At 36.4% G+C, this 15,935-nt stretch overlaps 2 protein-coding genes across 16 annotated transcripts in view; one reads left to right on the top strand and one right to left on the bottom strand.

Moving 5' to 3' along the window:
- Positions 1–3,341, top strand: part of LOC121730627 — a 171,416-nt gene extending 168,075 nt beyond the window's left edge. For all 15 annotated transcript variants that reach the window (XM_042119764.1, XM_042119763.1, XM_042119760.1 and 12 more), the window contains 4 exons: positions 138–291; positions 787–980; positions 1,401–1,541; positions 1,841–3,341. In XM_042119764.1, coding sequence (XP_041975698.1) covers positions 138–291; positions 787–980; positions 1,401–1,541; positions 1,841–1,912 — 561 coding nt within the window. In that variant the 3' untranslated portion in view covers positions 1,913–3,341. The remainder of the gene's footprint in view (positions 1–137; positions 292–786; positions 981–1,400; positions 1,542–1,840) is intronic.
- Positions 3,342–8,125: 4,784 nt separating this feature from the next.
- LOC121730635 (ubiquitin-conjugating enzyme E2 N) lies at positions 8,126–9,833 on the bottom strand. The gene has a single exon (XM_042119776.1). The coding sequence runs from the start codon at positions 9,608–9,610 to the stop codon at positions 9,155–9,157; it is 456 nt and encodes a 151-aa protein (XP_041975710.1). The 5' UTR covers positions 9,611–9,833; the 3' UTR covers positions 8,126–9,154.
- Positions 9,834–15,935: the final 6,102 nt, after the last annotated feature.

Here is a 15,935-nt window from a genome sequence, read left to right as displayed (position 1 = left end):
GCCCTCATAAAGTAGATTTTCTTCTGTGACAATTATTTGCTACACAAACGTGCAGGTTCAGAATATGCTTTCCTTTTAGTCATTTACATAGTTTGTGACAGTACAGTCGACAGTAATAGAATTGTTTATTTCTTCAGGAGCTGCAGAAGGAAGTGGTGGTGCCGAAGACCAAGGGCGAGATTCTGGGAGTGGTGGTGGTGGAGTCCGGCTGGGGCTCCATGCTGCCCACCGTCGTCATCGCCAACCTCGCGCCCGCCGGCGCCGCCGCGCGCTGCGGACATCTCAACATAGGTAACTGAACCTCGTTGTTCACGAAATATTAGCGGGAATGGCAGATCACCGGCGTGGCAGCTGGTGGGGGTGGAGTCCGGTAATGGTCAACATAGGTTATTGAACCTTAACGTGTACAGAACAAGACAGGAAATGGTAACATTGGTACCTAATATTAACCATTAAGTATTTGGAATAACGTACTCTCTCTACATAATAATTAATATAATCTTTTTCCGTGCTTTCCCTTTGACTAAAAGATTACCTTGAAAATCAACTTTCTCAATGTTTTCGGCCTTCCTTTTCTGTTCCTTTTATGACGATGGCATCCAGTTAAAGAGTAGTTTTCATATTTAGTTCAAATTAAATCAAGACAATGTTAGTCAACAAGTCATGATCTGGCTTGGATTTACGTAAACCCACCAAAATACGTAGGTAAAATAATTTCTTTGATAGTTCATAACTACTCTTTTCATGTCACAATCACAACCTAAATACCACGTTCTATAATCTCAGGTGATCAAATAATCGCGATCAACGGCGTCAGTCTGGTCGGTCTGCCGCTGTCCACCTGTCAGACGTACATCAAGAACAGCAAGACGCAGACTGTGGTGAAACTGACGGTGGTGCCGTGCGCCCCCGTCGTCGAGGTGAAGATCAAGCGGCCAGACACCAAGTACCAGCTCGGGTTTAGCGTGCAGAATGGTGTGGTGAGTTAAAAAAATATGTTTAATGTGGTTTTGGGTGGTTAAAATATGCATTATCATTGCATAGTTTTCATTTATATTTTAAATTACATAATATGAAACTTTGATGCGTTCCAACATCGGGGGTATTATTGTCTGAACCAGCTTTGGATTTATGTATAGGCTGAATAGGCCATGGCCTACGGGCGACAGCGTCCTAGGGGGGCAGTGTCCTAGGATGACGGCAGAGTTCGTACGTAGAGGCGGCAAAATTAAAGTGGCCTATACTCATAAAAATATTAATCCGGCCCTGGAACGATGAATTGAATATGAGGCTAGAAGGAGTGACAAAGTGCTATGATTAGATGACATTGTTAATGAGACTGCGCCATTTATCGTTACGCCTCAATGCATCAATTCTCCATATGTATAAAAAATCCACAGATATGCAGTCTCCTCCGCGGCGGTATCGCGGAGCGCGGCGGCGTGCGCGTCGGCCATCGCATCATCGAGATCAACTCGCAGAGCGTCGTCGCCGTGCCGCACGAGCGCATCGTCAACCTGCTGGCGACGTCCGTCGGCGAGGTATGTGCGACAGAGACAGACAGAGTGCATGTGACGACGCCTTCCTCACACACTAGCAAAACACGCAAAGATAGACAGAACGTTCTAGAAACACAAGCAGATAATTTTATTTCATGCGGGCACTTCACTCGATATAGTAAAAACTTTTTATTTGTTGCTATTTAAAAGCCGCACTACATTGTATCTTAAATATTGAGGCATTTATTAAATTTGATTATTTAACAATGTCATTCATGTTTTAGTTGTTTTAAATAAAACAAATATATTATTTTATAATACAGGCCGCGTTTCTATTTCAGATATTGATGAAGACGATGCCGACGTCGATGTTCCGGCTGCTGACTGGGCAGGAGAACCCCGTGTTCATCTGAGCGCCGCCACAAGTGCCTGCTACCCCCGCCACGCCCCTCGCCACACCCCGCACCGCCCCCTCACACACACATCTTTGTTACCCACACATACGCGTACCTAACCTAACACGTATCCCTTTATACCCACACTTAGGCCTGAACCTAACACGTGCCTAGGACTTAGGACTCATTTTGCTCTGATATGCCATAATAATATTATGACATTCAGTGCCTTCAACCTATTAAAAAAAGTGAGTAAAACACGTTCAAAGAAGTACGACATTCTTTAAAGTGTGTACGGGACGTAACGGGAGTCTTCGTTATTAATTTTCATAGAAACGATTGTCGATATATATAGCAAACTCGTACACTGCATCATCGATTTATAATCCATCAGGCAGTCGATATAATATGAAAATGGACGTATCCCGAAATATATTTATAACGCGCTTAAAGTTTGAACTGAACTTGTACAGTTGACACTAACAACCTTGTAAAACAGGGAAGTGGGCAGCGTGAGAATGTAAATAGTCACTCGCGCTGGCATTCGTCGCCGCTGCCGCTTCCCGACGCGGCAAGTGGGGGCTGAGTGTAAACGCTCACTCGCGTCGTCACTGCCTCAGAAGTATTCAGAGCAATATTGCCGGCAGCGGCAGTGGCTGAATGTAAACGACTCTTTAAAGTTATGTGACGAGGGAGTAATTTGAACACCCACCGTACACGGCACAAGCACTGGCATTATAGACCCGCGTATTTATTATTTTAATGGTAAGGGTGTAAAAAATGGTAACATGTAGAGTGGTGAAGGCAAGTATCAAGTTTACTAACGTCGGTTTGAGTTAAACGTTGTATAGAATGAACTTTCCTTGGCAATAATCAAGAGAAGCCATGATAAATTACTGTATAAAAATTAACAAAACGGTGCGACATCTTTTCATAGATTTCGACAGTTCTTTCAGAAAAATTCGTGTGAATTTTACGAATGATCAGAGCTGTAACAACTATTGATGAGATAACTTTATTTTATTATTTCTTCTGGAAGTTTGGCTCGACAAACAACTGGCATCTGTAAAATTGGAACTAAGTCCGTATTGCCTTTATTTACTACGCAAACACCACCATGACTACAAAATGTAACCTATTTTCTTACACAGTACTCAAATCATAATTTCAGTCAAGTATTTTAATTTTCGAATGAATAAAATAGAATGTTTTATTTCAGTCTTTGTTTTGTAAGTGATAAAGATCATCGGTCTCATCATCATCCCTCATTAAATGTATATTGACCAAAGTATTTTTGTACGCGTGTAAGGCTCGAGCGGACAAGCCCAGCTACATATTGACAATATCTATGTATACAGCTGTTCTAGAAGATTTACACTAAACTATTCAGATTAAATTTAATCGAAACGTTGGCAATAAAAAATATCAAATTTTCTGCAATTTGAAATCAATGACACGTTGTATAATCTTTTTATTGTTAACGAGAATAAATTTGATTTGAAAAGCTGAGTGCGTCGGTTTGGCTTGATTAATAATACTCACAAACTAAAGTGATGTCTGTATTTGGGAATGCTTACAGTGCTTTTGTGGCTAAAATAATATTAGTTTTAAGTTATTCGTAAGCGTTTGTTAGCTGCACTTGCCTTATTCCCACACCTTAATTTAAAAGTAAAATCTCGCAAGGCACTCGATTTTGAATAAAGAATAAAAGTACGCCATCTTAGAAAAAAAATCTCTAAAACTGCTGAAGTGCCTATCTTATTCGATTTTCATATTATGTAAAAGTTGTACCTAAAAAAACTTTTCGGCAAGTGCAGAGTAACACTATCGTAAGAGGATGTGTAGGTACCTATAAAACATCTTATATATTATTTATATCTGTATTTATAATTGAGTATCACTCGCTCATATCTGCTTAGACGTTGTAAGGATAGGTCGCTGAGGATATTATTAAACTATGTATAGTCATTTTGCCATATTGTTTTTCTAGACGTTTTAAAGTTTATTTTGTACGTTTTTATTTCAATTTAGGTAGAAAATAAATGTACTGCCACGACGGACTGTCAACTGTTTGTCTTTGTTCATACGTCATTATCATTCCATTATTTTTCGTGCGAGTCGACCACGAGTCTCGATCGCAACTCGCTCAGTGATATCGAGTAATATCCGAGGCATCGTCGAGATGAATCTCAAGTGATCTTTGATAAATAAATGAATTGATTAGTGAATATATAAATCATTATTTCGTGTAGCATTTCGGAGATATGTCATATTTTGTAAATTTTATAGTGTGGCTATAGCATAATGTAATCTATGTATGTCCCTATATTAGCTAAGCTTAGCGCTCTGAGGACGAGTATATGAAATTGATATTTTGACAACATAATCTTATAAACACTAATGTATTTCGATCGTTTTTATCCTAAATCGTGTCCTCTATGCTTCGGTAATCATTTAACGTAGTTAGTGTCCCAGAATACTCCTTAGTTTTTGTTTGCTACGAGACCAGTGACTTACTCCTTAGTTTTTAAATCTAGGCTTTTGTTAACGATAAATGAGTTTAATGTTTCTTATTTCAAATTATACCATTTGATTGTAGCAAGGAAACTTAAAATGTGAAAGTTAAGTTATAATTATTTACCATGATTATTCTTATTTTCTATTCAACTCAGTTTTAGATTTAAAGCCCCCAGAATTTATAACTTTGTGGGGTAAATATTTATCAAGTTAATTCTGGATAATTTATTATATTTTTGTATTGGTCACTGGTGGAGGCCTTCTCATTTTGTATATATTTACGTTATGTATAGTTGATAACAGTCTGATACATGTAATTTTATATTGCTAGCTGTTGTGAATAAGATTTATTTACATGAACAGATATAACATAGCGTTTTATCGAGGAGCTGGAAATATCGTAGGTACACTGATATGTGAAATAACTATTGTTGTTCTCATTTCTAAGAGTATTATTCTAGTCTGCATTACAGTTAAGAAATAAACAGAACAAATTGACTCTCTTTTTATTTTTCGTCCTTATGTCCTAACTGTGAATCGAGCAACTGTACTGGATGGTACTGGCGCGAGTCGACAGTGGCGCACTCTGGTGTTTAATTAAAGCAAACAGAGCAAACATGATTAAAATCATGCCGCCTGCCGGATTAAACATACTTTATCATAATTTTTTTTATGAAATAAGGCGGGAAAACGATCAAACGGGTCACCTGGTAGGAATGGGAAGGGAATAGGGGAGGGTAGGGAAGGGAATAGGCCTCCGGTAAACTCACTCGGCGAAACACTGCGCAAGCGCTGTTTCACGCCGGTTTTCTGTGAGAACGTGGTATTTCTCCGGTCGAGCCGGCCATTCGTGCCTAAGCATGGCTCTCCCACGTAAACGTATTAGGGTTATTTTAAATACAATATAATATACTTCTAATACTCTAGTGCTATTAAAAATTTTTGTCAACATAACTGTTGGAACGAAGTTCCTTATTGCGCGTTCGGCGTAAGGGAGGCTAGACAGAACGATATTAATTGACCTCATGACCTCGACACTTTTTTATTAGTACCTGCATGGTATAGTAGAAGCAGGGGCCAGGGCGTTGACAGTATTCCTGGGCGTCAACAGATGGCGTTTTTTAATAATTTTTTTGAGTGTATGTACAGGTTTTTTGAACATAAAAAATAACTTCGTTCCATTCGGGTGTCCCTTGACACCTCTAAAGTTTTATTATTTAATTTTTTTAAATAGTACTAGGGTAGCGGAAGTAATAACAATATAATCGAGGTTACCTTCATACATACCTATAATGGTACTATGGTAGCAGAGGCATGTACGAGGGTATTTAAAAAAAAAATTACATTAGTAATCACGTATTGCATACTTCTGCTACATTATTATTATTATAAATATATTAATTTTTTTTAAAGATTACCAGTAACCTCATAAATTCTTCTGCTACCCTAATTTTATTTAAATTAAAATTATCAATAGCAGTCACCTCTTACATACTTCTGCTACTAGGATAGCAGAAGTATGTATGTAGCAGAAGTGTGTATTTGTTACGCTCAAAGACCGAAAACGCTCAGTGAGCGAAAAAATGGCTCACAAGTCACAACGAGTTGTGGTCATAGTGAAACAGCCACGACGCGACGCGAAATTCGCGTCGTGGTCCTAATGAAAACGGCCACGACGCGTTCTGGTAATCACAGAAATATCACATAGCGAAATTCGTGTCCTGGCTGACGTGCTATTGAACCACAACGCGTTGTAGTAATCGAGAAAAGCCATGACGCGTTCTGAGCATTTAAAAACAGCCACGAGGCGAATTCGTGTTGTGGCTCTAATGAAAACGGCCAGGACGTGTTCTGATTTCTGAAACCAGGCCAGTTACGCAGGAGTAATTTAATAGTGCCCAAGTGTGTGCGCAATGCACAAGAGCACTCTGGATTCAATGAAACCAGGCCAGTTACGCAGGAGTTATTTTATAGTGTCCAAGTGTGTGCGCAATTATACACAAGAGCACTCTGGTTTCAATGAAACCAGGCCAGTTACGTTACGCAGGAGTTATTTTATAGTGTCCAAGTGTGTGCGCAATTATACACAAGAGCACTCTGGTTTCAATGAAACCAGGCCAGTTACGTTACGCAGGAGTTATTTTATAGTGTCCAAGTGTGTGCGCAATATACAAGAGCACTCTGGTTTCAAACCTATCTATCAAAGAAGTTGATTCCTAGGCAGATGGCGGACCTAAGTAATTTGGTCGCGTTAAGTCAAACCCATCAGATTGGTCACAGCCATATCACAGCTAACACTGAATTGACATATAAGCCGACCAAATGACCTAGGTCCATCAACACCTCAACTGCATCAATCAATTTCCTCGATGGTACATAGTACATACTTACTTCTGCTACCCTAGTACTAACTAATAATTAAGTTACAGTTACTTACCCAACTACTGATAGAGTTGTGGTGGGTTACTTACTGGGTAACTTTGCCTTAAGTGGAGAGTGGAGCACCGTGGTGTTTCAGTGGGTCTGGGGAGCCCCGATGTGTCCAATCCAATGCCGAGGATATGCAAAGCATTTCCTCATGTAAAAAAGAAAAAATCAGATGGCACTGATCATTTTCACTTGGTGTTACATGGTTCCTACTGAAAACATACTCTGAAGCCAGCTCGAAACAATTGTAGATGTGTATGGCTTCCAAAGTTATTATTTTGTTAATAAGTAGATATATTGTTAATCTTAATAAGTATTATTAATTAAATCTCCATCTTTATCTCATAGTGGATGACATTGCATTTATTCATGTACTTATTGATATCAGTTAATTTTGGATAATGTTACGCTGATTAAAAAAAACTTTATTAAACTTAAAGAAAAAAGCATTATTACTTGAAGAGTGTAGTAGTATTATTAGTAGTGTTATTTTGGCCACCACTAATGTTCTAATTGTGTTGTAATTCATGACTAATATCATAGTAGACTTTGCTTTCAAACTACTGATACTTGACATGGCTCGACAGTCGACACTGATTGGTGTGAACACAGCCTAATACCTACACAAGCTTCCAGCCTACGAATAATAAAAACTAAGGAAGAATAACTCTTGTCAAAAAAATTGCACCAAGTGACTACAAAATGTGACCCAAATACATGCATACTTTATGCATAATGTTTGAAGTATGGGAGTTACAATTCCTAGTTTTTTTATTCGTAGCATCCAGCATATTTTGTTCATCCAACATTCCAACATTGAAAGTTACTGGAGCCGGAGTATTAATTTAAATTCCTGTAGCAGCTGCAGCAGTTTGTACAATGATTAAGAGAATACATAAAGGGCCTTAACAATAATAATAATATTTACTCCATGCTAAAGCCATTGTTGTTATGTGGCTTTCTTACATATTGGACAAAGACATCAACATACATTTATTTTGTAAATTATGGAGTAAATAATTTTATTTAATATTTGGGAAAATATTTGGCATGTTGCATCTAAAATATGTTTTGTAGTATAAGTGTAACGAAACTATAGTTTTAAGTTATATATGGTTATAGCCTTCAATATGTGCAGTGTAAAATGCAGACCAGGCCTCCTCTCGCTTTGAACAAAGATAATTATGTAAAATATAATCCACTTGCTTCTAAAAGGATTGACTCAACACCGAGTAATGAGATTAGCATCAGCTGACATGCAGCAGGCAGCAGCACATCACACAGAAACTATGGTCTATTCAAAAAGCTTTATTCAAGTTTAAACAGTATTCAGCTTTAAAACAATAACATAACACAAATCTCCGGAAAGGAATTTGCCTATGAAAATAATATATTCAACAAAGTATTTAAAATGTATTCTTTGTTTGTTTAAAATTGAGACTGCAGTTGTATCAATTTCATCAATTTGGTTTAATTAATATTTGAACTATCTATGTTACCCTAACAATATAGCCCATGTCGCAGGAGTGGCACACAAGAGTGCTAGATGGTCGTATTACTTAACCTCTAAGTGTTTTTATTTGATCCACTCTTTGCTCCAATGCAAGTTTGAGCCTAAATGCAGTACATGTTCTAATTTAAAATAAAATATTGGTTAGCGTTTGTTTATTGTGTATTTTGCTATTACTCACAAAGCCAAAATAAACTTGTATAAATACAATTTATTGAAATTTTATACAATACATAATGTTATGGGGACACAAATGTTTTGAAAGTGACATTCACTGTAAAATAAATTATCTTTCTCCTTGTTCTATGAAAACAATCAGTATCTTTAGGGATCAGTAAACTGATACTACATATTATGTTTGTATATTATCTTGATAAGAGCTATACAAAGGCATTGAACTCTGCGACACCGTACATCCTTTGTAAAAAATTAACCAATTTTAATAATTATTACATATATACATTGTCGTCTCGGGACTTACATATCACTACTTCGATTACAGTAAAAAAATATGCATACCTAACTATTACGAGAAGCTAAAGGTGAGGGAAACCGAAACCGGTACTGGACTAAGCCGAGACAGAAGGCGGGCTAAGAAATGCAAAGAAATAACCTGGATGTGTAGACCGCAGCACGGCAGCGCTGCCAGACTCTGCCAATAAAAAATTTATTCACAAATGTCTCTCACAAGTTACTCGGTCTAAGTTGTAAAAATAACTTGCACTCTTAAATCATGATATTACGTGTGTTAGTTTCGTCCACTTCGTGAAGCGCGAGGAGCGAGCACCGGCCGCGGGGGCGGGCGCTCAGTTGTCCATGGCGTATCTCCTCGTCCAGTCCTTGGCGTTTCGGATGGCCTCGCTCTCGTTCACTTTCCACAGCTCCGCAACGTCGTTCGCCAGCGGGTCGTCGGGGTTGGGCGCCGACAGCAGCGCCTGTATAGACAGCAGGACGGTGCGGATCTGAAGCGCCGGACTCCACTTGTCTTTGAGGATGTCTAGGCATATGCGCCCCAGCCGGTCGATGTTCGGATGGTATATCTTCGTAATAAATCTAACCTTAGGTGCTGACATGGGATAATCCTCGGGCAGGAATAATTCTAATTTGAACAGCCCACCTTCGAACGGAGAATCCTCCGGGCCGGTGACGATTACGTGGAAGTAACGAGCGTTGTTCTCGCTCGGCACGGCGCTGATTCCCGGCACCGGTTCCTGCATTAATCGTTGAGTCTCTTTGATTATTCTACGTGGTAGGGCTGCCATTTTATATATGCGGTCTAGCGCAATTTGTCAAACGAGAGCACGTACTCATATAATTGATTATAATATCTAATTGTCTTTGCACGGTACGTATATTTAACGTTTAGGAGGCACGTTTTCTAGACTAGAAATTTAAAACAGCAATACAGCCATGATAAATCTAAAAACGCAACTTTTCTAACCAATGGTAAAACCAACTTCAATTTTTTAATACACCATAGATTATAGAGCGCGGCAGAAGCAGATGACAGATAATAAAAAGAGCAATAGACAATCTCTTTGTCTTTTAAAATTGCTGAATCATAAGGGCGCTTTCTCACGAGACACGAGTCACCATACGACACGATTAAAGAACGAACTGCACGACATACGGCACACAGGCTGTCGTTTGGACGTTTTCCCACGAATGACGATTTCTGCAACGACACCGCATTCACTTATGGCTAGTTTACACACGGGATTAAATAGATAATATTAAGTAGTCAACTAAATTAAATTTAACTTATGACTTTATACCAACTAGTTACTGAACTTGCTACTTGCTACTAAAATTTGTGTTAACATGCAATAATTAATAACTTAAAATTAAGTTAAAATTTTATTAACTACAGGTCTACCAGAATCTGATGGTAGAAAGTGAGAATATGAATTGATTCTAGCAATACTGGGGTAGGTAATTGGAATAAAATATTTTGATCCTTTTTTTTCTTAAAGCAGCTGATTCTGTGTGATAGACGTGCAAATATAAAGATTAACCCAATGATCAAGGATATTTTTTGAAAATCTGCTGTCAAAAATTGCCATCAGATTCTGGTAGACCTATACTAATTAACGACATAGGTGTAAACCAGCCATTAATTCTTAAAAAAATGTCATCTATTGTTGGGGTTTGTACTAATGCTGGCACTTCACATGGGCATTGTGAAGTGCCAGCATAAGATAGTTTAAGCTTAATAGAAAACGTAGTCATTTAATATAAGATATGTATAGTATAATATTGCAAAAACGCCCTAATAAATTCAAAAATTATGAGAGGTGTCAATGGACACCCGGATGGAAAGAAGTAAAAAAACGCCATCTATTGACGCTCAGGATAACTAACAACGACACAATGTATTTAAACGTCCGGTAGATGTCACTGTTTATTCTCAAAAAGGCCATCTAGTCGAGGCACAGGAATACTAAGTACCTACCACTAGTACCACTTAATGTCAGTATTCTTATCAAATATTAACGCCATCCGCCCCTACTTCGCACTTCGCAGGTACTAAAAAAATGTCGAGGTCAAGTGTCGTTCCGTCTAGCCTCATTTCGCTACGCCGAACGCGCGATAAGGAACTTCGTTCCAAAATGACATTGTGATTTGGCATGGCAGGTCTTTGCGAGGCCCTGAGCCATCCTAAGCGGCAGGTGTACAGAGTAACTAGTTCATAAACATACTAAAAGTCCTGGACCCCTATCATTAACTTTGTCAAAACCTGAGCTAATCCGTGCAGGTATGTAAACAGTTGTAAAGTGAGTGGTTCTGTTTCGGTATCATTTGCACTTTTACTTCTGAATGGTTTTAACCTGTAATATTTGTCTCTGAACTGGATTAAGAAATGTCAAACACGAACGTCAAATTTGACTAACGGAATTGTTTTTTTTTTAGGAATTGAAATGGCTTAGCCATAACGACTAACGGAAAAATTGTAAATCAAGATGAAAATATAGTTTAAAAAAAGATTGATATTTTTTATTATAAAATATACTATTTTCTAATATATAACGTGGTCAATGTAGGAATAGTTACTTTTGCACCGATTTATTGTATTTAAAGGTAATTATTATAAATGTGTAAATGGTTTTATTTATATTTTTTGGTATTTTATAAGCCCTTTATGAAAACACTGAGAAAATAACACTCCTTCATGTTTATATTATCACAAGCATGGCGATCTAGAGGAGAAAGAATTCTCTGACATTGGCAACTAACTGAGTCGGCAATTAAAAAAGAGAAGAAGAAGGAGACAAAAAAAAAGATAATTAGATATTGTTATTAAGTTTATAGAGATTATGTTTTAAGCAAGAAATTGATAAGTTTATTATATTCTATACCTATTTGATACCTACGCTAAATAATCTACCATGAAAAAGTCTTAGAAATGCATCAAACTTGTGGATTACAATTACATGCATTACAACAGAGTTGATGTCATGAGTTGAACATAGTTTGTTGAACTTGAAATCATTCTTGAACACCTACGTTTTTTTGAGCTTTCAAATAGGTATTATTTTAACATAAACAGGCAATTTATAAGTTTAATAATCCCCTTTTCGTGCCTTGTAAGGCATTTTACATTATTAGTACTGTGTACGCTGAACCAAATATTTTTCAGGATAAAGGATTGCTAACACTGAGATACTATAAGTACTACATTTTATAATAAAGAATTGCAAGTGTAATGATGACGAAGTCCTAGGAAGATAATATATATTCACTCAAAAGCTTTAATTAAAAGAAATTTAATAAATACTCGTTTTTAAATGTTTTTTCATTTATTTTCTCACTTAAATATACCTACCTTAGATACATATTCATACACAGCTTTCATCAATAGGTACTACATTTGTCTTACACCTTATTATCAACCTAGTATCAGATAGGCAAGTGTTAAATCTCTTTTATATTATACTTATAAAAATATTTATACAGCGGAAATCTTAAACAAGGTCTTGTCACTTAAAATCAAAGAAGATGAATCAAATATCCCTTGTGTAAATATTAATTTATTATTATTAAAGGAGTTCAAATACCAACTTTTGATGAAAGATAAAAACAATATTATAATTTCAGACTTTTATTTGGCAAACCAATAACAATTAGAAACTGCATTGCAAGTTGCAACTATGGGAAATTGCCTGGGATATCTCAGACAGAGAGCGGTCAAGGGTTTTGTGTTCTTTGTGTTGTATTATGTTGTAGAATGCCTCCCGTGTGAGTATCTCTATATACTCACACAGGAGGAGTTCTGAATGTGTCAGAATTGCTCCTCAGTCACACACTGACTGCTCCAACGCAAATGCTTCAACGCGTGACCACTCTGTCTGATAGGTCCCTAAAACGACCACATCTTTTTAAAATGTATAATACATGAGGACTTACTAAAGTCCTTATTACATTAAAATTTAAAATGTATTTTAAATTTTAATGTAATAATATAAAACTAATATTATTATTATTGAGGTACAAAAGAATTTTTGGTAATAATAATATAAGTTCCAATGAAAATATTATGTTTTATGAACAATAAGTATGTTTGTTTTGCAATTTTTGTTATGTCTTTTTGGAAAAAGTACTATAAGTAATGTAGGATTATATTTTTGAGTTTTAGTGACTATTCCCATTATATATTATATCATATTGTAGTCAAGAGAAGTTATAAATGAAAAAGTGCATATGAGAATTTAGCTAATTTGGATTTTATATTATCAATGATTTAACTTTTCTAGTAGTTTAGGTGTATGTGTGTGTGTCAATATTTATTCGTGAATATACATGAATCTAAAGTTTCAAAGGTTGTGTTCTCAAAATTCTTGTTATTGAGAAAGTAATACCTTTGAATTTACCTCTTTGGTGCAGCGTTTATCATGCATGGTTTACAAGGAAATAGTTTGTGAAATAACACAAAGACCTACTGCAATCAAAAGATTGTACGAAATGCTCCTAAGATAGGTTCCTAAGAAGTACATAGTAAGTCCTCATGTATTTTAAGTTTTAATTTAATATAAAACTAATACTTATTATTATTATTGAGGTAAGTACAAAAGTATTTTTGGTAATACATAATAATATATGTTCCTATGATAATATTATGTTTTATGAACAATAAGTTCCATATGTTTGTTATGCAATTCTTATTAAGTAAGTCTTTTTTGGAAAAGTACTATAATGTAGGTTTTTGTTTTTGAGTAAAATTTAGTGATTTACACTATTCCCATCATATAATACCATATTGTAGTCAAGAGAAGAAGTTATACTTAAATGAAAAAGTGCTCATATGAGAATTTAGCTAATTGGGATTCTATGATATTATCAATTATTTAACTTTTCTAGAAGTTTAGGTGTGTCAATGTTTATCCGGAGCATGTTATACATACATCTAAAGTTTAAAAGGTTGTGTTCTGAAAATTCTTGTTAAAAGTAAGTAATATTGAATTTACCTCTTTGGTGCAGTGTTTATCATGCATATACCAATAATACTTCAGATTTACAAGGAAATAGTTTGTGAAATAACACAAAAACCTACAATGCAACTATAAGATTGTACCTGTAGGTTTTTGGTGAAAATTCATACTTGTTTTACAGTAAGTAATTATACACAACACTTGTGTTCCTTATACCTTGTATGTGTTTCTTGTGTACTAAATCAATGCAGTCTTAGCTCATCGCACAAATGCAAACCTTATTGTTGACTAGACATATAGGTATACTACACCTCACTTATGTTATTATTCTGAAACCTCACTAACACTAAATGGATTACTAAGGTCTCTACGTTTCTTATGTATCACTTCGTGATTAACTTGAGAATACCTACTTAATCGTTTTCCAAAAATTTGGACACTTCGAATGTTTAGTTTTTTGGTTTTAATAACGAATTATTTTCACTAAAATATATGCTATAGACTAAAATATAACTTATTAAGGAACTAACCAACTAAATAGCAATATAATTTAAGACTAAAAAGTATGTAATATTAATAAATAAAATTACTAAAATGTAAACTATTCAGTAAAAGCTACTCGTTGGTTGGTGTTTATTGAATTGCTGTATTTGACGTAAAAGCAAGCGAGCTTATGTCAGAAGTGTTGTCATGATTCGAAATTATTACTCAGTTAACAATGGAGAAGTGAGTTTGGTGTCACGTGACCACTGACTGGCTGGAAAATAGAGGTCATGGTACCAAAATGCGAGCCAGTCAGTATTCTGGCTGGCTTTAAGAGCTCATGATAGAGGGGCTCCCGTAAACAAGTGACAAAACGCTAACGCTAACGCTAGCGCTACAAAATGTATGGATTTGACATTAGTATTCGCTAGCGTTAGCGTAAGCGCTTTGCCACTTGTCTACGGGGGCAGGACACTAGGGGTACTGGCGGAGTGAGGGGAGGGGGGAAAGGGCCCATTTTTGTGTTTTTCGCTTATATCTCAAAATTGGTGCGTTCTAGAGAAAAACTTTCAAAGAGTAGATAAAAGACCATAAAATTATCTACAAATAATACCTCAAATGTTTTATAAAATTTCTTACCGTTTTCGAGTTACACCTTTTCAAAAAGTAGGGGAAAATGCCCATTTTTGTGTTTTTCAGTCATATCTCAAAATTGGTGCATTCTAGAGAAAAACTTTCAAAGAATAGTTGAAAGACCATTACATTATCTACAAATTGCACCTAAAACATTTTTAAAATGTCCTACTGTTTTCGAGTTACACCTTTTCGAAAATGAGTTTTTTTAAACTTATTAGCTGCTGGTCTATAACTTATTAGCTGGCCCGGCATACGTCATCCTGACCAGTAAATACACCTACCCTATCCCTATTCTATTCCTGCCCTACCCCTACCCTACCCTACACCTGGACTTTAACACTTTAATCTACACTTTTACTACAGTTGCTCTTGTACCACTCTTTATTTATGATTTTATCTCCAGTGTCTCTGAAACATACCACGGGCATCTTATGCCTATTAATCCCTTGAGTGATCACTATTCTATCGCCGTATTTTCTTTCAAACTCTGCCTTTACAGTCCGCCACTGGGGCTTTTCGCCTGTAACGACACTCAAAATCTCATCGTGAGAAAACTGACAATCGGCGCTATCCTCCATGAAAGCAAAGATCTCATACATTGCCTCCTTGATATGACTATTTCTGGAGGTTTCAGCTTTTGGAGTGGGGGAAAATAGAGGCTTTTGGAAATTATTGTAACAATCTTTGTGGTACACTAAATTCTCAGCAACAAGATCGTTAAAATGGAGGCGAGGCGACCAAGAATTTGATCACCATAGTTTTCTTTTCTTAGACTACAAAGTTCTCTAATGCGATATAGAAAAGACATACTCTCAACTTTATGCACAACTTTCCTTTTCTCCGTATTCAGTCTGTCTGACTGTTCACAAGAATTTGCACACAAAAAACAATTTTGGGCTGAAGACCTGAGTTGATACAGTCTGTCTGTTTGTCCGTCTGTCCGCCTGTCCGTCTGTCTGTTCCTTGCATTTACTTGCCTTTCTTATATCTTTTTTTATTGTGTCACTTCGGGTGTATTTTTTTCGACAGCTGGTATGAATTA

Source organism: Aricia agestis, chromosome 9 (assembly GCF_905147365.1).
Source record: "Aricia agestis chromosome 9, ilAriAges1.1, whole genome shotgun sequence".
NCBI classification, from domain to species: domain Eukaryota; kingdom Metazoa; phylum Arthropoda; class Insecta; order Lepidoptera; family Lycaenidae; genus Aricia; species Aricia agestis.
Note: the sequence above shows the minus strand (reverse complement) of the source record. Positions and strands in the feature narration are given on the sequence as shown.